This window comes from Salvelinus sp. IW2-2015, linkage group LG16 (genome assembly GCF_002910315.2).
Source record: "Salvelinus sp. IW2-2015 linkage group LG16, ASM291031v2, whole genome shotgun sequence".
NCBI classification, from domain to species: Eukaryota; Metazoa; Chordata; class Actinopteri; order Salmoniformes; family Salmonidae; genus Salvelinus; species Salvelinus sp. IW2-2015.
The window spans coordinates 17,477,320-17,501,782 of NC_036856.1; the positions used below are offsets into that span (position 1 = coordinate 17,477,320).

Genomic DNA, 24,463 nt, shown 5'->3' on the forward strand with positions numbered 1-24,463 from the left:
ACACCCATAACGAACTTTAAAACGTTTAATTAAAGAGACATTTTAAAAAGTGTTTTTACATGACATGTTTACATGGCATATTAACATGCCCATTTTAAACAATACAGCATCAAAGATAGATCTAACTCTTGGTTTTCTTCTGTGCTATCTGAGCCCATTTAGATGAGAAATCGGGCCTTGGCCAAGGCAAGAAAAACTGACTGCAGTGGACAGTGGTCTGCTAGTACTTCTAAATTTTGGACAACAGTAAATGCACTGAAGCGTACAAATTCCTCTTTTTCCCTGCCTTAGCAAGTTCTGTCTGACTCTGGCATCAAACTGAGGAGAAAGGGATAAGTGATGCTTTTAATAAACATTTTATTTCGGCAGGCTTTTTATTTGAGAGAAACTGTGGTTTAATTGACCCTGGTCAGTCAATCGACTGCTCTTCCCTCTGTTCGCCTCTAGCTGAATCGCCGGTTAACTGTCAACTTCTAGTGAATCTTTGTTTTCATGTTAACAATTTACTATCTGTGGTGCTAGATGCCTTGCTTAAGATTGATGTAAAAAAAATCCAATGGGGCTGATATGCTTGATCCATTTTTGCTGCARCTCTCTGCCCCACTGATTGCTGAATCATTAACCCATATTTTTTACCTGATGATTATATCTGGTACTATCGSCAAGGTTTGGATGGCGGCCCATGTACTCCCCCTTCACACAGCCGGTGACCCTTGTGACCTAAATAATTATCGCTCTATTTCTAAACTTTCTGCCTAGCTAAAATATTAGAATCCTTGATTAATTCTCAGCTAAGATCTTTCTTATCTTTGAAATGTATCCTAAATGTACATCAGTCGGGGTTTAGACCAGGTCATAGCACTATCTCTGCTGCATCCCTAGCTATAAATTATGTGGTTAACTGTATGGATAAAAGACAACATTGTGCTGCCCTCTTCATTGACCTGCCAAAGGTTCTCGAAACTGTTGATCACTCACTGCTAATTCAGAGAATTTCCTCAATTGGCTTAGACCAGGCTGCATGTAACTGGTTTAAAAATTACTTGACAGATAGAACTCAATGTCTATCTCCTGATGGTGTTAAAACAGGTATTCTGGATATTTTACGAAAGGAGTCCCGCAAGGGTTGATTCAGGGACTTTTTACTGTTTACATTAACAATAGAATTGTAACCTGCAATTGTATGCCGATGATACTGTTGCCCTCTATATGAACTACAGTCTGCCTTCATGGTATTACAATTTTTTTTATTGACCTGAAATTAGTATTGAATGCAGGTAGAACTAAGTACAGCTCATTCAGAAAGTATTAAGACCCCTTCACTTTTTACACATTTTGTTACGTTACAGCCTCACTCAAAAATGTATTAAATAAAAAAAATCCTTGTCAATCTACACACAATACTCCATAATGACAAACCGAAAAAAGTTTTTTTGAAATAGAAATACAGAAATACCTTATTTACATAAGTATTCAGACCCTTTGCTATGAGCCTCGAAATTGAGATCAGGTGCATCCTGTTTCCATTGATCATCCTTGAGATGTTTCTACGACTTGGAGTCCACCTGTGGTAAATTCAATTGATTGGACATGATTTGGAAAGGCACACACCTGTCTATATAAGGTCCCACAGTTGACAGTGCATGTCAGAGCAAAAATCAAGCCATGAGGTCGAAGGAACTGTTCGTACAATGGCGCCGGAGAAGAAGGCAGACGTTTTACGTGTCCTCAACCGATTGTGTTTTTTTGTTTGTTTATTTGCATTGTTTGTAACTTATTTTTTTACTTATTTTGTACATAATGTTGCCGCTACCGTATCGTATGACCGAAAATAACTTCCGGACATCAGGACTGTGATTACTCACCACGGACTGGCAGAATCTTTTTTTTCCTTTAACAAGTCTGATGAGCCCGACGCGAACGATATACTGCTTTCTCGGGAACAAGCCCAGATCCCCGTGATTTGCATGAAGAGGAGGCGGAGAAAAAGGGGCCAGAGGGCGGGCTGCCTTCTGAGAATTCATAGGCAATCGAATAGACCCCCACTTCCTTCCACTCTGCTAGCAAACGTGCAATCTTTGGAGAATAAAATCAATGACCTATGCGCAAGATTAAACTACCAACGGGACATTCAAAACTGTAATATCTTATGCTTCACGGAGTCGTGGSTGAACGACGACACTATTAACATACTGGTTATACGCTGGTTATACGCTGTAGCGGCAGGATAGAACAGCGGCGTCTGGTAAGACAAGGGGCGGCGGACTATGTATTTTTGTTAATAACAGCTGGTGCACGATACCTAAGGAAGTCTTGAGCTATTGCTCGCCTGAGGTAGATTATCTCATGATAAGCTGTAGATCACACTAGAGAGTGTTCAACTGTATTTTTCGTAGCTGTATTAGCAGCATTGAATGAGCTGTATTCCGCCATAAGCAAACAGGAAAATGTTCACCTAGAGGCGGCGCTCCTAGTGGCCGGGGACTTTAATGCAGGAAACTTAAATCCATTTTACCAAATTTCTATCAACATGTTAAATGTGCAACCAGAGGAAAAAAACTCTGGACCATCTTTACTCCCCACACAGACACACATACAAAGCTCTCCCTCACCCTCCATTTGGCAAATCTGACCATAATTCTATCCTCCTGATTCCTGCTTACAAGCACAAATTAAAGCAGGAAGCACCAGTGACTAGATCAATAAAAAGAAGTGGTCAGATGAAGCAGATGCTCAACTACAGGACTGTTTTCTAGCACAGACTGGAATATGTTCCGGGATTCCTCCGATGGCATTGAGGAGTATACCACATCAGTCATTGGCTTCATCAATAAGTGCATCGATGAAGTCATCTCCACAGTGACCGTATGTACATACCTCTACCAGAAGCCATGGATTACAGGCAACATCCACACTGAGCTAAAGGCTAGAGCTGCCGCTTTCAAGGAGCAGGACTCTAACCCGGAAGCTTATAAGAAATCCGGCTATGCCCTGCGATGAACCATCAAACAGGCAAAGCTTCAATACAGGACAAAGATCGAATCGTACTACACCGGCTCTGACGCTCGTCGGATGTGTCAGGGCTTACAAACCATTACAGACTACAAAGGGAAGCACAGCCGAGAGCTGCCCAGTGACAAGAGCCTACCAGACAAACTAAACTACTTCTATAATCGCTTCGAGGCAAATAACACTGAAACATGCACGAGAGCACCATCTGTTCCGGAAGACTGTGCGATCACGCTCTCCACTGCCGATGTGAGTAAGACCTTTAAACAGGTCAACATTCACAAGGCCACAGGGCCAGAAGGATTACCAGGACATGTACTGCGAGCATGAGCTGACCAACTGGCAAGTGTCTTCACTGACATTTTCAACCTCTCCCTGTCCGAGTCTGTAATACCAACATGTTTTAAGCAGACCATCATAGTGCCTGTGCCCAAGAACACTAAGGTAACCTGCCTAAATGACTACCCACCCGTAGCACACACGTCTGTAGCCATGAAGTGCTTTGAAAGGCTGGTCATGGCTCACATCAACAGCATTATCCCAGAAACCCTAGACCCACTCAAATTTGCATACCACCCCAACAGATCCACAGATGATGCAATCTCTATTGCACTCCACACTGCCCTTTCCCACCTGGACAAAAGGAACACCTATGTGAGAATGCTATTCATTGACTACAGCTCAGTGTTCAACACCATGGTGCCCTCAAAGCTCATCAATAAGCTAAGGACCCTGGGACTAAACACCTCCCTCTGCAACTGGATCCTGGACTTCCTGATGGTCCGTCCCCAGGAGGTAAGGATATGTAACAACACATCCGCCACGCTGATCCTCAACACGGCGGCATCTCAGGGGCGCGTGCTCAGTCCCCTCCTGTACTCCCTATTCACTCATGACTGCACGACCAGGCATGACTCCAACACCATCATTAAGTTTGCCGATGACACAACAGTGGTAGGCCTGATCACCGACAACGACGAGACAGCCTATAGGGAGGAGGTCAGAGACCTGGCCGTGTGGTGCCAGGACAACAACCTCTCCCTCAACGTGATCAAGACAAAGGAGATTATTGTGGACTACAGGAAAAGGAGAACCGAGCACGCCCCCATTCTCATCGACGGGGCTGTAGTGGAGCAGGTTGAGAGCTTCAAGTTCCTTGGTGTCCACATCACCAACAAACTAACATGGCCCAAGCACACCAATACAGTCATGAAGAGGGCATGACAAAACCTATTCCCCCTCAGGAGAGGGAAAATATTTGGCATGGGTCCTCAGATCCTCAAAAAGTTCTACAGCTGCACCATCGAGAGCATCCTGACTACTTTGAAGAATCTCAAGTATAAATATATTTTGTTTAAAAAATGTTTGGTTACTACATGATTCCATATGTGTTATTTCATAGATTTGATGTCTTCACTATTATTCTACAATGTAGAAAATAGTAAAAATAAAGAAAAACCCTTGAATGAGTAGGTGTGCCCAAACGTTTGACTGGTACTGTACGCATTACCACAACCGGTCTCAGGGATGGCTAACTCTGGAAAATAATTTGGTCTCTCCTGAGTTAGGTAAATCAGCTTTTAGTTTTCTTTCACCTTATTTGTGGAACAAACTGTTCTTAAATTTGGTTCCTCTAAGCAAATTCAGAAAGCTGATTGAGGACCCTATTACTGATGAATGTGTTTGTTTTTCATGACTGTTTTTCTTTCGGCTTGCGTTTTGTATTTTGATGTGTGTATTTTCTGTCATTTAGGTAATTCAGTGCTCATCTGTAAAAGAGACCTTGTTCTCAGTATGACTCCTGATAAAAAAAGGTTAAATAAAACTAGGCTCTTCACTGACAAGTAGAGATTCACAGTGTTACTGCAACTGCAGTGGGCCTCGGATCAGCACAGTGTAATCATGAGTACAGAGTATACTGCTGAGAGATGTGGGGCTCCTTGTCTTCAATAGCCTCCTCATTCTGGGTGAACATCAGCATACCCAGGAAGGCCCCAAGTTGATGCAGGGCCTGAAACGTAACATGTCAGTGGTGAGGATGACTCATGCCAGGCCTCAGTAACCATCTGTATTTTTCCCCCAATCAGGAAGAGCCTAAAGCAGACATATCACAACCTCACTGAGGAAACACTAGCGTCATTATTTTCCATTACATCTATGAGATATAGAAACAGATGGATGATCATTTGATGATCTAGCGTTCTGTCTGGGCCAGGGGTTTCCAGAGGGAGAGAGGGTAAAGCACACAATGCATTTATTAACAATGCGCCATATTTATTCACTTTAATATGTTCATTTCAATGGTTGTACATGGGGAACGGAGGAATAATTCTGTAGTAATTAAAACACAGTACATATATGTAATAATAAGCATCTGAAAACAACATTGTCCCTAACATTTGATAAAATGGTTTGCCTCTGAGGTCACACCGTGACCATAGACACAGATGGTTCAAAATAGAAAATGTAGCTTACATATTTAGACAGTCAAATAAGACGGTATGTTTTATTAAACAGTTTTGTTATGGTTTTTGTGAGATAGTAAAGTATCAGTCAGTGTGCTGACACCCAGTTTGATAAGAGACTGAATGTTTGGTAACTTATGGGTCTGTCCCATACTGAGTTACTGTAGGTAAGGAAATAAAGGGTTAACTCCTCTTCTCACAAACTGATATAGCACTATTTCTTTAGCACCAACCTCAACAAAAAACACTATGTTCAACAGAATGACAACAAATAACGACAATAATTAGCTAAGAAATAGCACCATTCCAAAGCACCATCAGGAGAGTAATAACAACCTAGTTACTCCAATAGAAACCAGAGCGGACATACTGCAAGGGCTGGTTCTGGGTGTGAGCTCAATACATGGATGGATGTGTAAAAAGGCCTTCACTGTACATGCAGCATATTAAAAACCGAAGTTAACTGGTTGACCATTAAAGGCGCAGCAGGGCCATGCTATCAGACAGAAGGACCACTTAAGACCAGAGGACATGTGAGGGTCTCTGTTCCGATCGAATCGGTTGTTGGAAGTGGTTTACTCAGTGATGGACACTTTTCCACTCACTGTATACGTGACTAGTACAGAGAACCATGTAGCATTTTTCACATTGATGAGGCCACGGTACGTTTGCCTGTATCTAAAYGTGTACAGTAAGGCCACGGTACGTTTGCCTGTATCTAAATGTGTACAGTAAGGGCTACAGTATGAGAGATGTGTTGAGGTCAGCTGCTAGATGTGAACTGAACCGACCATTGACCAGCCCTTGCTGGGTCCCATAAAATGACAAGACAGTGGTGAGTAAACGGTTATGAGCATAGACCGGACCGTGGATGGAGAACCTTAGTGTTAAGTAGAGTCGTCGAGACAAGTCCCAAATAACTAAACATACAGTATCCTTATGACTAGCCATACTTTGTGCAAATCAAACCCTTTTCAAAAAGCATAATATTAAAAATAATTCATAAAGATTTAGTTCTGAGACAAAGCATTGACAAGATAACATAGAAGACCACGTGAGTTGACAACAGCCACCAGATAACTAATATTAACATTTACATTTGGTAAGTGATAAAGTATCAGGTAAATTTCATTTGTACAGTGTAGATTGTGTACACATAGAACAACGTCTGTAAATATACAAGTAAAGGTCCGTATGGACAGTGTCTCAGGGTAAGATTGGGCCACTTAATAAACAACAGAGAAACGTAACTAAGCTGAACAGAGTACTTTGGCCAGTCCTGTGGCCAGCATGGCAATGATAGTAGCACCAAACACTAATAAGGATATAAGGACATAAAAACAGAGGTATCCCAGCAGCCCATCTGGTCTTCACAGCAGTGCCCCCACAGCTGGTATCAGTTAGGGCAATTTCAGAGTGGGGGATAAAAGCACAGTTCTCTCTCTCACCCTCCCCTGATGTCAGAGAGGCTGCTCTGCGGTGCGATGGCTTGTCAGTCCCTCCCCCTGTGGAATGTTCAGCTCAGGCGGTCTGGTCTGGTCCCGCTGGGGATGACTGAGTATGGGTCTGGTTCTCACTCTAGATCAGGGGTCAGTGTCCTTGGCAGGTCTTACAGCACATCTGTCTGAAGTAGGGGCGGCTGCAGAACTTAAACCTGAGCACTAGGGGGCAGTACGCCACTGTGTTCACATCTTTACACTCTGGAAGGGAAAAATAGATATAAAAACATCTTAAATGGATATTAAGCTGGCAGGAAAATATACTGAGAAGGTAATTAATACAGAGTTGAACTTTGACCTTCAGGGTCACCCTCAGGGATGTCCATGGGTAGGCTGCTGAGGTCACATTTGCTCTTGCACTGCTGCATGGCTGCCGGGCGCAGGAGGTCTGGGCACTCATTGGACGGCTGGCCGTTATGTACAAGACACTGCACAGAGCGCATCTCCTGACCCAGACCACAATTGGCTGAGCACTGACATAGAACAGAGAGAGAGAGAGAGACGGGTCACAAAACTAGGAGGACATAGTAAAGACAGACAATAGAGCACTTTATAAATGTATTATTCATTTATTTATTTATTACCCCTTTTTCTCCCCAATTTCACAGTATCCAATTGGTAGTTACAGTCTTGTCCCATCACTGCAACTCCCATATAGACTCGGGAGAGGCGAAGGTCGAGAGCCATGCATCCCCCGAAACACAACCCAACAACAAGCCACACTGGTTCTTGACATAATGCCTGCTTAACCCAGCCACACCAACGTATCGGAGAAAACACGGTACACCTGGCGACCGTGTCAGCGTGCATTGCACTCGGCCCACCACGTGATGGAACAAGTACGTCCCTGCCGTCCAAACCCTCCCCTAACCCGGATGACGCTGGGCCAATTGTGCGTCGCCCCATGGATCTCCCGGTCGCGAACCAGGATCTCTAGTGGCACAGCTAGCACTGTGATGCAGTGCCTTAGACCACTGCGCCACTCAGGAGGCCTACTATACAAATCTAAACAGGAAAGAATAACATTGTCTAGTATTTCCTCTTCACTTCAATACATCAATCAGTCAAGGACCTACATACACTACATTACCAAAAGTATGTGGACACCTGCATGTCGAACATCTCATTCCAAAATCATGGGCATTATATCAGCCACCACTCTTCTGGGAAGGCTTTCCACTAGATGTTGGAACATTGCTGCAGGGACTTGCTTCCATTCAGCCACAAGAGCGTTAGTGAGGTCGGGCACTGATGTTGGCAATTAGACCTGGGTCGCAGTCGGCGTTGCAATTCATCCAAAGGTGTTCAATGCGGTTGAGGTCAGGGCTCTGTGCAGGCCAGTCAAGTTTGTCCACACCAATCTCAACAAACCATTTTTGTATGAACCTCGCTTTGTGCACAGGGGCATTGTCATGCTGAAACAGGAAAGGGCATTTTCCAAACTGTTGCCACAAAGTTGGAAGCACAGAACCGTCTAGAATGTAATTGTATGCTGTAGCGTTAAGATTTCTCTTCACTGGAACTAAGGGGCCTAGCCCGAACCATGAAAAACAGCCCCAGACCATTATTCCTCCTCCACCAAACTTTACAGTTGGCACTATGCATTCGGGCTGGTAGCATTCTCCTGGCATCCGCCAAATCCAGATTCGTCCAGTCGAACTGCCAGATGGTGAATCGTGAATCATCACTCCAGAGAACGTGTTTCTACTGCTCCAGAGTCCAATAGTGGTGAGCTTTACACCACTCCAACCGACGCTTGGCATTGTGCATGGTGATTTTAGGCTTGTGTGTGGCTGCTTGGCCATGGAAACCCATTTCATGAAGCTCCCGACAAACAATTATTGTGCTGACGTTGCTTTCAAAAGGAAGTTTGGAACTAGGTAGTGAGTGTTGCAACCGAGGACAGACAATGTTTATGCACTGCGCACTTCAGCACTCGGCGGTCCCAATCTGTGAGCTTGTGTGGCCTACCACTTTGTGGCTGAGCCGTTGTTGCTCATAGACGTTCCCACTTCACAATAACAGCACTTACAGTTACAGTACCAGTGCAGAAATTTGACGAACTGACTTGTTGAAAAGGTAGCATCCTATGACGGCGCCACTTTGAATGTCACTGACCTCTTCAGTAAGGCCACTCTACTGCCAATGTCGGTCTATGGAGATTGCATGGCTGTGTGCTCAATTTTCTACACCTGTCAGCAACAGGTGTGTCTGAAATAGCCGAATCCACAGTTATCTTTCTCTCTCGCTCGCTCAAACGTTAAAGCACCAGACAGAATACATTTCCTACTACAGTCGGTCCTACTACTGCGACATTTAAATGTTAATTTTTTTATCTGAAATGCAGCCATACACATCAACAACCGTTGCTTTATATACAGTTGAAGTCGGAAGTTTACATACACTTAGGTTGGAGTCATTAAAACTAGTTTTTCAACCACTCCACAAATATCTTGTTAACAAATTATAGTTTTGGCAAGTCGGTTAGGTCATCTACTTTGTGCATGACACAAGTAATTTTTCCAACAATTGTTTACAGACAGATTATTTCACTTAATTCGCTGTATCACAATTCCAGTGGGTCAGAAGTTTACATACACTAAGTTGACTGTGCCTGTAAACAGCTTGGAAAATTCCAGAAAATGATGTCATGGCTTTAGAAGCTTCTGATAGGCTAATTGACATAATTTCTGTCAATTGGAGGTGGATGTATTTCAAAGCCTACCTTCAAACTCAGTGCCTCTTTGCTTGACATCATGGGAAAATCTAAAGAAATCAGCCAAGACCTCAGAATTTTTTTTGTAGACCTCCACAAGTCTGGTTCATACTTGGGAGCAATTTCCAAACACCTGAAGGTACCATGTTCACATGTACAAACAATAGTATGCAAGTATAAACACCATGGGACCACGCAGCCGTCATACCGCTCAGGAAGGAGACACGTTCTGTCTCCTAGAGATGAACATACTTTGGTGCGAAAAAAGCAAATCAATCCCAGAACAACAGCAAAGGACCTTGTGAAGATGCTGGAGGAAACAGGTACAAAATAATCTATATCCAAAGTAAAACGAGTCCTATATCGACATAACCTGAAAGGCCGCTCAGCAAGGAAGAAGCCACTGCTCCAAAACCGCCATAAAAAAGCCAGACTACGGTTTGCAACTGCACATGGGGACAAAAGGTCGTACTTTTTGGAGAAATGTCCTCTGGTCTGATGAAACAAAAATAGAACTGTTTGGCCATAATGACCATCATTATGTTTGGAGGAAGCACGGGGGTGGCAGCATCATGTTGTGGAGGTGCTTTGCTGCAGGAGAGACTGGGAGACTTCACAAAATAGATGGCATCATGAAGGAGGAAAATTGTGGATATATTGAACCAACATCTCAAGACATCAGTCAGGAAGTTAAAGCTTGGTCGCAAATGGGTCTTCCAAATGGACAGTGACCCCAAGCATACTTCCAAAGTTGTGGCAAAATGGCATCAGGACAACAATGTCAAGGTATTGGAGTGGCCATCATAAAGCCCTGACCTCAATCCTATAGAAAATTTGTGGGCAGAACTGAAAAAGCATGTGCGAGCAAGGAGGCCTACAAACCTGACTCAGTTACACCAGCTCTGTCAGAAGGAATGGGMCAAAAATTCACCCAATTTATTGTGGGAAGCTTGTGGAAGGCTACCTGAAATGTTTGACCCAAGTTAAACAATTTAAAGGCAACGCTACCAAATACCAACTTCTGACCCACTGGGAATGTGATGAAGGAAATAAAAGCTGAAATGAATCATTTTCTCTACTATTATTCTGACATTTCACATTCTTAAAATAAAGTGGTGATCCTAAAACAGGGAATTTTTACTAGGATTAAATGTCAGGAATTGTGGAAAAAACTGAGTTTAAATGTATTTGGCTAAGGTGTATATAAACTTCTGACTTCATCTGTAGCTTAATAACACAAGATAGATATTGGTCTCCACTATGACATACAAGTGTATCCGAAATGCAGCCTCAGGCTACACCTAAACTATAGCCTACTGTAGTCTATCAAAACTAAGTTCCTGTTAGAAATTATTACTTTTTTATAACTAAATCCTGCTGCTAAAGGATTATTTTACTCCTGAGACAAAACTGGTCAAATTAATATCCTACACCTGTAGGAGGTCTAGTTGAATGAGAGCAGAGTTCAATACAGAGCAGAGCCCATGTTAACCCCAGCCTTACCTCTCCCCAGGGCCCTGTGACCCACATGGGGGGTGGGCAGCGCTGCAGGTTACAGCGCACCCTGGTGGTGGGACGCCCATACTTGGGACACTGGGACTCTGGCAGTGTGTCTCCACTTTCCCCCCTCTTACACAGAAGGACACGGTGCCTGAACCCTGGACCACAGCTGGGATTACACTGGGGGAGAGAGAGGGATGAGGGAGAGATTATTCAAATCAGAGCTCCAGCCTCTATAGCCCCAGAGCACACCAGAGACCAGTACATAATCCAACCAGCAGGTGGCATTGGTTACACACAGAAATGTTGCATAGGTACAGAAAGTATCGAGGTAAGCACCTTCTCTCTATTTCTAGAAAACTCTAGATTCTGCTTGTTAGTTTAAAAAAAGTTGGATGGGCTTATGGGGGTATTTTGGGTGTACCTCTGACCAGTTCAGGGCCAGCCACTCTGGGGGGCAGGTGTGGTTGTTGCAGGGTTCAGTGAGGGGTGGTCGTGGGAGGGTACAGGCGCCGTCGTCCTGSACCTTCTCCTCTGTAGGAGAGATCTTCCTCTTACACAGCACCTCTCTGGTCCTCAGGCCCCCGTTACAGCTACGACTGCACTCAGACCACTCCCCAGACCCCCAGCTGTTGGAGACACACAGACAGACAAGGCTTAGTTCAGCAGGAACTAAGCCCTCATGCACATGTGTACTCCCATACACATGTGCATACACACATGATAGGTAAAAACTTATTCTGCATATATAGGTCATAAGGGCCCAATCAGAGGAGCTCCACACAGGCAGTGGGACAGATACATTGACACTCACCTTGGGGAGCATGGCTCAGAGTTGCAGCCTCGCTTCTTGTCTTTGGGTTTGCTCTTCTTGTCACAGAAGTGGTTGTAGACCACGGAGTGATCAGCTTGCTTCTTACACACTACCTGCTGGATCTGACCACCTGACAGAGAGAGGGAGAGAAAAACACATTATAAAACATCGACAACTCCTTTGATCATTCATCTGATGCAGCTCACACTGTGTGGCTCAGTTGGTAGAGCACGGTGCTTGCAACGCCAAGGTTGTGGGTTCAAATCCCACAGTGGACCAGTACGAAAATGTATGCCCTCTACTGGATAAGAGCGTCTGCTAAATGACGTAAAAGTGTAGAACTTGTACAAGCACTCTCCTCTCGCTTGTTCTGCTGACATTAGGGTCAAGGAAATGTTCTTATAAGCAAAGTAAATGAGTTTATATCAAGCTAGTTACTTTGGATCATTTACCCGCAACAGAAAGAGTGTGTGTAACTTCAAAGTTGGCTTCGGCACAAACTCCTGCAGTTTCACCAACCCCACAGTACCTCTGTTCATRAACATTCCATTCCCATGTTTCCCCAGGGTCAGTGTTACGTTAGGAAAACTCTCAAGCCAACAGGGGATATGCACTGTGAGTTTTTTATGTACCAGCGTGTGCTTGTGTGTGTCAGAGAGGGAATATGAGAAAGTCGTTGAGAAAGTGAGGGTATGCACTGTGCATGTACGTGCCTGAGTGAGTCAGTGAGTTTACGAGAGAGGTCAATAGACTGTCTATATAGAGAACCCAGCCCTGCCCAGCAGATAAATGGATCATTAGTAAAGACAATGGGTGTGTCATGACGACCATGATGCTATTTTTAGCCTCAATAATATGAAATGAACATGGGATAAAAGGCAACTGCATGAATAAAAGGCTCTGTGTGCATTTCTGAATCAAATAATATCAATCAATCAATGAGCAATGATAGAGCCAGAGAAGAGTACAGTACAGAGTTATAGAGCCAGTAGTGGTGGTACCCCCAGCGCAGAGTGCGGAGCAGCGGGACCAGGATGTGTAGTGCCAGGCGTATCCAGTCAGAGGGTCTCTGTTGACTGGAGGGTTGAAGCGGTAGTGGATCCCTGGGTTCTCGTCCCTCACCAGCACCTACACACACACCAACACATACACACGTATGTCACGTATGGTATTCCATAGAATAATTACCTTTACACACACAGTAACACACACAGCTAGGCCATTACCATGACGATGAGGGTCATGTTGGTGGGCCCCAGGGCCTCCAGGGTCTCAGGCTCATCAGTGGGTCGGCGGTAGTGGAAGGTGGTCCCTGCGATGTCGAACCTACGAGGGGTGTCGATGGTCAGCTTCCCATTGATGAAGTACTGGTCCCCTTTACTCTTCAGCACTAGAGCAGAAAAGGAACGAGAGGATGTCTGACTGCAAACGTGTTATATGTTCTGATAGTTCTAATAACAGCATTACTGATGTGCCGATGCACTTACATTTTCATTTCAGTTTGAGTGTGAATGCACACTATAGAATCCAGCATGACAGAATAACACATTGTGCGACACAGAAGAGACATGAACTCTCACCTAGGTAGTTGAGGGAGACGTTGAGCTCCTGAATATGAATGAAGGTAGATCCTTTGGGGATTCTGACCACCTCTTCATAACCTGGGATCACACACACACACAGAAAGAAGAGAAAGGCAATGTGGAGGTTTTATTCACTGACATACTGGAGGGAGAATGATGTATAAATAGTGTTTTACTCTGTGGGACTTCAATGGAATAAACAGAGCCTTCGGATTCCAACCAAATTCCTGGGCAGCGTTCAGTAACCATGTTAAAAGCCAGGCTGTGCTGTCCAGCCAGCCACCACAGCCCTGTAAATAACTTCAGTCTCACAAAAAAAAAGAAATTATTTAATAATCCATTCCAATAGTGCGACCGCTGAGGAAAGGAGAGGCTTGACTTTTGACCCTTCACTGGTGCAGCAGTCAGTGCAGTGAGTAAATTCAGTAACCCGGCTCTGTACTTGCGGTTCCTGGACACTGGAGATGGAGAGGTTTTTCTGTTAACAATCAGGGGCCTATGTGGTAAAGAGAGAGCCAAAGAGCAATAAACCCCTGGCCCTCAACCCCTGAGTAACCCTCCACCACAACCAAAGTTACAGACTGGACAGACAGACAGACAGACAAAAAGAATGAAAGAGAGAGAGAGAGATAGACTCGACAGATGGAGAGGAGAAAAAAACGAGAACCTAGAAAGATAGATGAGAGAGCGTCTCAGACGTCAGATGGGAGTAGTAAGGTTGCAGAGGCAGGAGAGAAAATGGCACCATCGTCACTCTTAGGTGTGAATCTCTAGATAGAACAACATGCTCAAAACACCAGCCCATCTGCTGTACTGCTTGGTTAGTGAATGACAACAAACCCCATTTAAACCCTCTTGGAGTGAGGATTGGTCTGCACCTCAGAGACATAAAAAACCCTGTAGACATGACTGCTCGTGTGGCTCGTAAATCAGCCAGGAGCCAGAGTGTAGGCCCAGGCTAAGGCTGTTGCTGAGCCAGCCAGTGTGGTCCCAGCCACCGAGCTGCGGCCACCCCAGGAGTGTGTCCACTCTGAGGGTTGCAGAAGGGGGAGGTAAAGGGGTGGATGGAGAGGGCTTAGAATAAACCTGTCCGGCTTTGCAGGCATACCACTCCTGCAACCCACACATAAAACTGCCTGCCACGTGCCCCCAAACAGGCACAAGAGAAACCCCACACACTCCTCTCCTCGCCCACAGCCTTCCTCGCCAGTGGAAAAGGAAGCCCAAGTCTCCATATTGTGGTGGTAGAATTTGGAGTGAGCTGTTGTAACTTCTCAAGGGATATTCCTGTGAGTTATGCCTTCCATAGACTCCTGGTATGTCTGCACCCTGACACAGGGCAACTGTTCTGGAACTGTTGCTGTGTTGAAAGAACTGTTGTGTAAACAATATGATAGTATGATCACCTCCCACTATAAAAGGGACATGTAAATATTTATTCATTGAGTTCTTCCTTGTGAAATCAGAGGTGGATCTCCCCCAGCTGCTTGTATTAAATGGTTTTCTATAATATCATTAAATAGTCTCTGCCTTAATCTTTGGATGGAATTTTCCACAACATTTGGTGCTGTGACCGGATGAGAGCGGACCTGACTTTTTGAACTGTTTCGCTCGGCTTGGACTCGAACTTCCTCTGGCCACAAAAAAAGTAAGAGACCTTATTTAAAAATCTCTGAGGATTTTCCAAGCCGAGCCTTAATGGTAAAAGATCTCGTCCTCCTCATCCACAAAATGTAGGTTCAATTTGGCAGAAACTATTTCCTATAATAATGAATCTCACCGGTGTGAGTAGAACCTAAGGAAACTGGTTCAGGGATCTAAGGAAACTTATCCATGGTTAATATTGATCAATAGTGGTATTCGGAGTTTGACCACACTTTAAAGTATTCTGAGTTTGACTATGCTTTAAAGCCCACATAATCACACGTAGCCTTAGTGTTGAGAAGCATTAGGTTAGTGCAGTTATCAAGTACCTGCAGGTGACGTTAGGCATTAGGGTTAGTGCAGTATCATGTACCTGCAGGGACGTTAGGCATTAGGGTTAGTGCAGTATCATTACCTGCAGGGTGACGTTAGGCATTAGGTTAGTGCAGTATCATTACCTGCAGGGTGACGTTAGGCATTAGGGTTGTGCAGTATCAAGTACCTGCGGGTGACGTTAGGCATTAGGGTTAGTGCAGTATCTATACCTGCAGGGTGACGTTAGGCAAGGTTAGTGCAGTATCATGTACCTGCAGGTGACGTTAGGCATTAGGGTTAGTGCAGTATCATGTACCTGCAGGGTGACGTTAGGCATTAGGGTTAGTGCAGTATCATGTACCTGCAGGGTGACGTTAGGCATTAGGGTTAGTGGTCAGTGTATCCAGTCTTGGTGACCTGCAGCCTGGGTGACGTAGCATTTAAGGCGGTTAGTGCAATATCATGTACGATGCAGTGGACGTTAGGCATTAGGTTAGGTGTGCGAGTAATCCAACCTCAGGAATACTTGAGGCTATTAAAAGTTTAGTTGCCTCCAATATCATGTATCCTCGCTAGTTACGTGAGGCATTTACATGTTAGCTGCAGTACCTCTATGTAACCTGCACCCAGTTTGGTCCTGAAGTTGAGGTCATTAGGGTTAGTGCAGTATCATGTACCTGCAGGGTGACGTTAGGCATTAGGGTTAGTGCAGTATCATGTACCTGCAGGGAGACATTACCCACAGCTCTCTAATAGGACAGAGGACCACAAGCCTTCCAACTGTCACTATGATGGAATGATGGAACCGAGACCTCTGGAGTGTCTATAGGCTGAGCCTACCACAAGCCCTCGACAACGGCTTGGTTTTCTTGGAGATGGTGATGGCTAATTCTTGTGCCTGGCGTCATCTGTAAGCCTGGCTGGGCTGTATCAGTTTTCCCCTGACATGTGTCCACAGAATTAATCACAAACCATTAATCAGGGCCAAAGTGTTTAGACTGAAATAGGTACTGAAATAAAAAGGTCATTATGCACCTACAGGATGGAGAGAGGTTGGCAGGGCAAGATATTCACCAGTAACTGTCACGGCCSTTTAAAGGAGTGGACCAAGGTGGAGTGCGATTGGGATACATATTTTAATTCAACGAAGAACACTAAACAAACTAACAAAATAACAAACTAAACGTGAAGCCAACGTAGTGCTCACAGGCAACTAAACATGGACACTTACCACGCTGCGTTTTGGTCCGATCTTTCATATTCCTCATCAGAAGAGGAAGACAACCGTTACAGAACTACCCACCACAAACGGACCAAGCAGCGTGGTAACAAGGAGCAGCGCGATCTGGAGAAATGGACATGGGAGGAGATATTGGACGGCAAGGGACCCTGGGCACAGGCTGGGGAATATCGCCGCCCCAAAGAAGAACTGGAGGCAGCTAAAGCTGAGCGGCGGCGATATGAGGTAAGGCAGCACAACAGGCACGAGCGGCAGCCCCCCCAAAAAATTGGAGGGGGCACACGGGGAGATTGGCGTAGACCTGAGCCAACTCCCCGTGCTTACCGGAAGAAGCGCAGTACTGGTCAGGCACCGTGTTATGCGGTCAAGCGCACGGTGTCGCCAGTACTCGCTCATAGCCCGGAGCGCTATAGGCCAGCCCCCCGCAAGTGCCATGCGAGAGTGGGCATCCAGCCAGGGCGTATTGTGCCGGCTCAGCGCGTTTGGTCTCCGGTACGCCGTTTCGGCCCAGGGTATCCTGCGCCGGCTCTGTGTGCTGTGTCTCCGGGGCGCTGGGAGGGTGCAGTGCACCCGATTTCTACGCTCTGCCCGTGTCGGGCGAATGTGGGCATTGAGCCTAAGGGAGAGGTGCGAGTGGTATGCACCAGAGCTCCAGTGCTCCCCCACAGCCCGGTCCATCCTGTGGCAGCCCCACGCACCAGGCTGTCTCTCCGTCTCCTCCCTCCAGAGTCTCCCGCCTGTCCGGCGCTGCCAGAGTCTCCCGCCTGTCCGGCGCTGCCAGAGTCTCCCGCCTGTCCGGCGCTGCCAGAGTCTCCCGCCTGTCCGCGCTGCCAGAGTCTCCGTCTTATTCGGGGCACGCTGTAAGGGTCCCCAGTCCGGGTCGGCGGCGAGGGTCGCCACTCCAGAAGCGCCACATAAGTGGGCTAAGACTAAGGTGGAGTGGGGTCTACGTCCCGCACCAGAGCCGACACCGCAGTGAAATGCCCACCCAGACCCTCCCCTATAGGTTCAGTTTTGCGGCCAGAGTCCGGGGGGGGGGGGGCGGGGGGGGTACTGTCACGTTCTGACCTTAGTTCCTTTTTTATGTCTCTATTTTGGTTTGGTCAGGGTGTGAGTTGGGTTGGGCATTCTATGTTTTGCTCTATGTTTTGTATTTCTGTGTTTGGCCTGGTATGGTTCCCAATCAGAGGCAGCTGTCAATCGTTGTCTCTGATTGAGAAACATACTTAGGTAGCCTGTTCCCACCTATGTTGGTGGGTAGTTGTTTCCTGTTTTGTGTTTGTTTCACCATTCAGGACTGTTTCGATTTTCGTTGTTATTTCACTTTGTTATTTTTGTATTTTCGTGTTCTGTTCTATTAAAATAACATGGACACTTACCACGCTGCGTTTTGGTCCGATCTTTCATATTCCTCATCAGAAGAGGAAGACAATCGTTACAGTAACTCTATATGATTAACTGGTACAGTATGCAGATCATGCAACTAGAAAGCTCGCATGTGAACAGATAATTATACATTACTTTCAAAATGTCTGATGTCCCCTAACTCACATTGCAAGGCAGTAGTCCAACACATATTTAGCTCATGTCAGAATTCAAATGCATGCACACATTGTTTGAATTTCCATAAAACAATTTGGTTGCATAATCTCTCTCGATGGATGTCTCGAACTTAACTAAATCTCATTCTCAGAACGTTGCTAGAGCTCCCTGGTCCAAAACACAGGCCCTTTCTTCTTTGACATTGTATTTGTGTTTTTCATTTTTATTCCCAAGTCTAATTGAGAGGTATGTGCTATTGGCCTGTTCTATAAGTGGTGTTGGAGGGAGCAGAGAGTTTGAGGACAGAGAAACGCAGCAATCAGGGTCTTTTAAAGAGAGAGACGTGTCCTGTTGCCAAGTCTTGGAACAGAGCAGTCCCCCCAGTGTCTGTCTGTCCACGCCTGCCTGGCCTGAGAGAGGGGCCCACTACCACCCTAACTGTAGAGACCATCATTGTGCAGTAAGCATCAAAGAACGGGGTTAAGATTCCTTCCTAGCAGTATTGTGGTGAATAGACTCATGCTCTGTATACTAAACTGTACCTCCTTCAGGCAAGGAGTCATTGAAGAYGCCCTCTATGGCCTCACAGTTGCTCCCGTCACCCCCGCAGATACGGCAGCGGTCCTCCCGCACATCCGAGCCCAGGATCCGGTCACAGCCCACGTGCTGCAGGGAGACAAGGGCCACAGATCAGAGGGTGCAGGCAGAGGCACACAGACACTAGCCTCTATAGAGAGCAAAGCAGAACACACACTGTCCTTTCAGCAACAGAAGTGAGGCTGATTGAAATGTTTCCCAGGTGCCTAATGAAAATACTGACACCACAGGATGTCAACAACATACCCTCTCTACCTACAGGAAACATTCCTAAGACACAACCTGTACAAGCTATGACATACACACGTACCCCACCAGACATGCCACCAGGGGTCTTTCACAGTTGCCAAATCCAGAACAAATCAAGAAAGCGTACAGTATTATATAGGAGCCATTATTGCATGGAACTCCCATTTCATATTGCTCAAATGAACAGCAAACCTGGTTGAAAAAAAAACAGATCAAGCAATATCTCACGGCACAATGCCTCTCCCCTATTTGACCTAGAGAGTTTGTGTGTATGTATTCATATGTAGGCTACGTGTGCCTTTTTAAAATTGATGTAGTTTTGTCCTTGGGCTGTTCAGGAAGAGTAGCTGCTGCTTCGGTAACAGCTAATGGGGATCCTAATAAAATACAAAAAATACCAAATAGCAACAGAAGGTTCAAGCCAACACAAATGTTGGTCTAAATTAACTCCTACCCTGTACAGTAACTCTAACATGTGACTAGATGGATGGAGCAACCCTGGGGCACTTTAAACCCTGTTGACCCAGGCAAGTCTAGGTTCCATTAACTATCAATGTGGAAGCTATTTCCCCTTAGTAATAGCAGGACTTGTTCCAGGCCGTGCCCTGGCCCTTCAGTTCAGACTGGGCTCTGGGCCGTGTCCCCTGGTGAGCCTGGGCCAGGCAGCCTGCGCATGTGTTTCCAAGCACACACACATCTCTCTCTCTGCTCCTGCTCTCTCTCCACTCACTCTCCCTCGCTCGCTTCAAATCAATCCCTTACTCTCTGGATCCTAACCACCATGAGACTGCAAACAATACTTACATTTTTCTCCACACTTTTTGCCTTTTTATATGCACCATAAATATAAGAGAGTGACGGGAGGAATGGGAAAGAACCTGGGAGATAGAAACTGTGAGAAATAATGAGAGAAGAAGAGTATGATAGGGAAAGAAACAGAGAGTTCTAGAAATTAAGAGATAAAGAGAGGGATGAGAAGGAAGAATGGCAGAATATGATAGACCCAGAGAGAGAGAAAGAGAGAGAGAGAGAGAGTGAGTAAGAAACAGAGAGAGAGTTGGAGAGAGGGGCTAAAGTGAATATATTTAGCAGCCAGCAGTGCAGCCAGCTGAGCTGGAAGGTCACTGAGTTCCTGCTACACAGAACAGAACCAAGGAAGAGAGGAGAGGAGGAGAATAGTTGATAAACAGGCTCCTCTCTCAGTCTGGACGAGCCCAGAGACTTCCACTCACACCCACTTCATGTGCCCAGGCCCTGAGACCGCTCCAAACAAAGCTCAAGAGAGGAGCGAGGGATGGCCATTCAACTGCCTAATGAAATCCAGCTCTGCTCCACATAGCTGCAGGAAACCACAAAACAACAATTCAGATGTTTTGTGGTTTGGTGTCATTCAGCGAGAGAATTTCATTTTTCCCTCCTCCCCTCCCGGTACAAAGCCAYTCTGCTTCTTGACAGGCTCTGAAGCCATCCAAAAACAACAGAATGGGGGAACAATCGGCATCGTTTGTGTGAGCAGTGAGCAACACCATCTGAAAGGCAATACTACTTTAAGAAGACAATCAGGAGGAGAGTTAAATGAGAGGAGAGGATAGAAAGGACGGAGCAGTCTCACCTTGCACTCTCCATTCACACAGACATCCAGAGAGTCGTCCCGACATGGGGTCCCGTCCACCACAGCCGGAGCACGCTCTGTGTAGAAGTTATATCCCTCCGCCAGGCAGTTCAGAGAGCAGGACTTCACTCCACCTGTTCAACAGAGCAGCACAGAGAAGAAGAACATGAGACAATATTTCAATACAAACACAAATAGATCCCATATTAGATTCTGCAGCAAATTTGGGTGTGGGGGGGGTAACCTAGAAGTACTTAAACCCACAATCCTACGTCTCTTGGTCTACACGTCTCTAGGTCTACACGTCTCTAGGACTACACGTCTCTAGGTCTACACGTCTCTAGGTCTACACGTCTCTAGGTCTACACGTAAGCCATTATACAAAAGAGGTCTTGGCTAGATCGCTGGTGTTTTGGCAAGGATCTGACAATATTATCATGTCAGTTTTTAAGGCTGGGTTTACACAGGCAGTCCAATTCTGATATTTTCCACTAATTGGTCTTTTGACCAATCAGATCAGCTCTTTTTCCAATAACTGGGCAAAAGATCAGAATTGGGCTGCCTGTGTAAACGCAGGCTAAGAGCTGTTGGTTTCATAAGTTGTTACGTAATACTCTTGGGTAAGCAACAAATACCCAGACTTGACAATACCATCATGTCAGAGGTTTAGAAGAGCTGAGCATTGTTATTTTCATTCATTGTTTGTGATACTCTTGGGTAAACAACAATATACACTCACCGGACAGGTATACCACCCCGTTCACGAAAATGGATCGCTCCTACAGACAGTGAGTCACGTGGCTTGTTATATAAAGCAGACAGACAGACATCAAGGCATTCAGTTACTGTTCGATTGAACATTAGAATGGGCAAAACGAGTGACCTAAGCGACTTGTGCGTGGTATGATTGTCCTTGCCAGGCGTGTCGGATCCAGTATCTCAAAAACAGCCACCCTCCTGGGATTTTCACACACGACAGTGTCTATGATTTACCGAGAATGGTGCGACAAACAGAAAACATCCAGTCAGCGGCAGTCCTGTGGGCAAAAACAGCTTGTTGATGAGAGAGGTTGAAGGAGAATGGAAAGAATTGTGCAAGCTAACAGGCGGGCCGCAAACAGGCAAATAACTACGCAGTACAACAATGGTGTGCAGAACGGCATCTCGGAACGCACAACTCGTCGAATCTTTGTCACGGATGGGCTACTGCAGCAGCCAACCACACCGGGTTCCACTCCTACCAGCTAAAAACAAGAAGAAGTGGCTCCAGTGGGCATGTGATCACCAACACTGGACAATTGAGGAGTGGAAGAACATTGCCTGGTCTGACAAATCCTTGTTCCTGTTGCGTCATGCTGATGGCAGAGTCAGGATTTGGCTTAAGCAGCATGAGTTCATGGAACCATCCTGTCTGGTATCAACGGTACAGGCTGGTGGCGAGAGGAGCAACTGTGAAGGTCTTCTATAGGATCCCATAGATGGCTGGTGTTTTGGCAAGGACATGACAATACCATCAGGAATAAGAGAGGTTATTGAGATCTGTATGTTTCATTAGGTGTCACGTAATACTTTTGGTAAACAACACATACAGTAGCATGATTAAGAGCTAGATTGAGTTGACCAGAGAAGCAGCTGGTTCTCTATAGCAGGGGTGGGCAATTCCAGTCCTCGAGGGCCTGATTGGTGTCACAGTTTTGCCCCAGCTAACAAACCTGACTCCAATAGTCACCTAATCATGATCTTCAGTTTAGAATGCAATTTCAAATCAAATCAAAGTTTATTTGTCACGTGCGCCGAATACAACAGGTGTAGACCTTACCGTGAAATGCTTACTTACAGGCTCTAACCAACATTGCAAAAAAGGTATTAGGTGATCAATGGGTAAGTAAAGAAATAAAAACAACAGTAAAAAGACAGTGAAAAATAACAGTAGTGAGGCTATATACAGACACCGGTTAATCAGGCTGATTGAGGTAGTATGTACATGTATATATGGTTAAAGTGACTATGCATATATGATAAACAGAGAGTAGCAGTAGCGTGTAGCCCTAGCGTAAAAGAGAGGTTGGTGGGTGGCGGGACACAATGCAGATAGCCCGGTTAGCCAATGTGCAGGAGCACTGGTTGGTCAGCCCAATTGAGGTAGTATGTACATGAATGTATAGTTAAAGTGACTATGCATATATGATAAACAGAGAAGCAGAATTTGATAAACAGATCAACAGAATTTGATGAATGAGCTGTGTTTGCTAGGGATGGAGAAAAGTGTGAGACCAGTCAGGCCCTGGAGGACTGGAGTTACCCAGCCCTGGTCTATAGGATCCCATCTGCAGCAGCAAGCAGAGACAACACCACCAGACTCAGCCTTTTATATGGCATACACGCTGGCTTTCACACCATTTCATTGCTCAAACACATTTACGCAATGCGATTTTGAGCTGCACTGCTGCTGTGTCGAGTTTACAACATTACACAACGTTATCACAAACACGAAAACAAATCGCTTCCACTTCGCTCTTTATTAGCACTTTCAGCCGTGAGGCCTCTTGTTGGGTGAAGACAACACAATTACTCCAGCCATTCCCCTCCATTACTGAGAAAACCCCGGGCTGCTCTAATGTGTCTGATGGCCACGCATGGTATTTTAATGAGCTTTTGGGTTTTAGGTTCGACACAGTTAGTTTGTTCTCCCACAGCTGTAAGGACTCGGGTGCCAAAGACGGAGAGGAGAGTGGGGAGGTGGAGGGGCTATAGAGGGGAGAGAGCACAGTTTGGATTGCTAACATCAAGAGAACAAGCAGCTGATTGTGATTAAGTCCCCCTTCACTCCCTCTATGCACACAGACACACACACACAGACACACACACACAACCCTTTTGTCTCTTCGGCCCCCTCTTTGTCTGTGCCACTCCTCTACCACCTAAGGTCTGGGACTGATCAGGGCTGTGGGTTGTGAGGCTTTTGGTTTCGCTAACAGCATGGTGGGGTCAAACGCTCACAACAACAAAAACGAGAGTTAACAGAAACAGTGCAACTATCAGCAAATTCCCTGGGAAACTGGAATGTGGAAATCCTGCAGACTTGCACAAAAACGGACAGGCGGAGAGGAAAGAGAGGGAGAGAGGGGGATAGAGGGGGAGAGAGGGAGAGGGAGAGGGGGGAGGGTGTTATTTGTGCACTGACAGGTGCTCTCATTTATTCCATATTACAGAGCATGCCAGCGACCACACTGAGCTCTCTTACTGGCTGACAAGGCCAATCAATGTCTCAGCACAGAAACGCCAGCACATCTGCTCTATGGGCCGACCCAACACACAAACACGTACACACAATGCAACACAACACAGCCATTGTCTCACTTTACTTACCACCACCCTTTGGTCAACACAGTTTCCATGCTTTATAACCTGGCCAGGCTCTGGTCATGTGAGAGTAGAAATAAGTGTTAATTGGGCGAAATTCAGGACCAGGCAGGCAGCACAGTGGAACCAGCTGACAAGTCAGGACCAGGCAGGCAGCACAGTGGAACCAGCTGACAAGTCAGGACCAGGCAGCACAGTGGAACTAGGTGACAAGTCAGGATCAGGCAGGCAGCACAGGGTAACCAGCTGACAGTCAGGACCAGGTAGGCAGCACAGGGTAACCAGCTGACAGTCAGGACCAGGCAGGCAGCACAG

General features: G+C 45.8%; 1 protein-coding gene across 2 annotated transcripts in view; it reads right to left on the bottom strand.

The window, feature by feature from the left end:
* Positions 1–5,246: 5,246 nt before the first annotated feature.
* The window catches only part of adamts10 (ADAM metallopeptidase with thrombospondin type 1 motif, 10), a 43,841-nt gene continuing 24,624 nt past the window's right edge, over positions 5,247–24,463 (bottom strand). For both annotated transcript variants that reach the window (XM_024003988.2, XM_024003987.2), the window contains exons 16-25: positions 20,786–20,919; positions 18,870–18,993; positions 13,584–13,664; positions 13,230–13,393; positions 13,005–13,131; positions 12,004–12,133; positions 11,614–11,818; positions 11,193–11,369; positions 7,272–7,446; positions 5,247–7,174 (exon numbers count right to left, since the gene is read on the bottom strand). In XM_024003988.2, the coding sequence (XP_023859756.1) occupies positions 7,065–7,174; positions 7,272–7,446; positions 11,193–11,369; positions 11,614–11,818; positions 12,004–12,133; positions 13,005–13,131; positions 13,230–13,393; positions 13,584–13,664; positions 18,870–18,993; positions 20,786–20,919 (1,427 nt within the window). In that variant the 3' untranslated portion in view covers positions 5,247–7,064. The remainder of the gene's footprint in view (positions 7,175–7,271; positions 7,447–11,192; positions 11,370–11,613; positions 11,819–12,003; positions 12,134–13,004; positions 13,132–13,229; positions 13,394–13,583; positions 13,665–18,869; positions 18,994–20,785; positions 20,920–24,463) is intronic.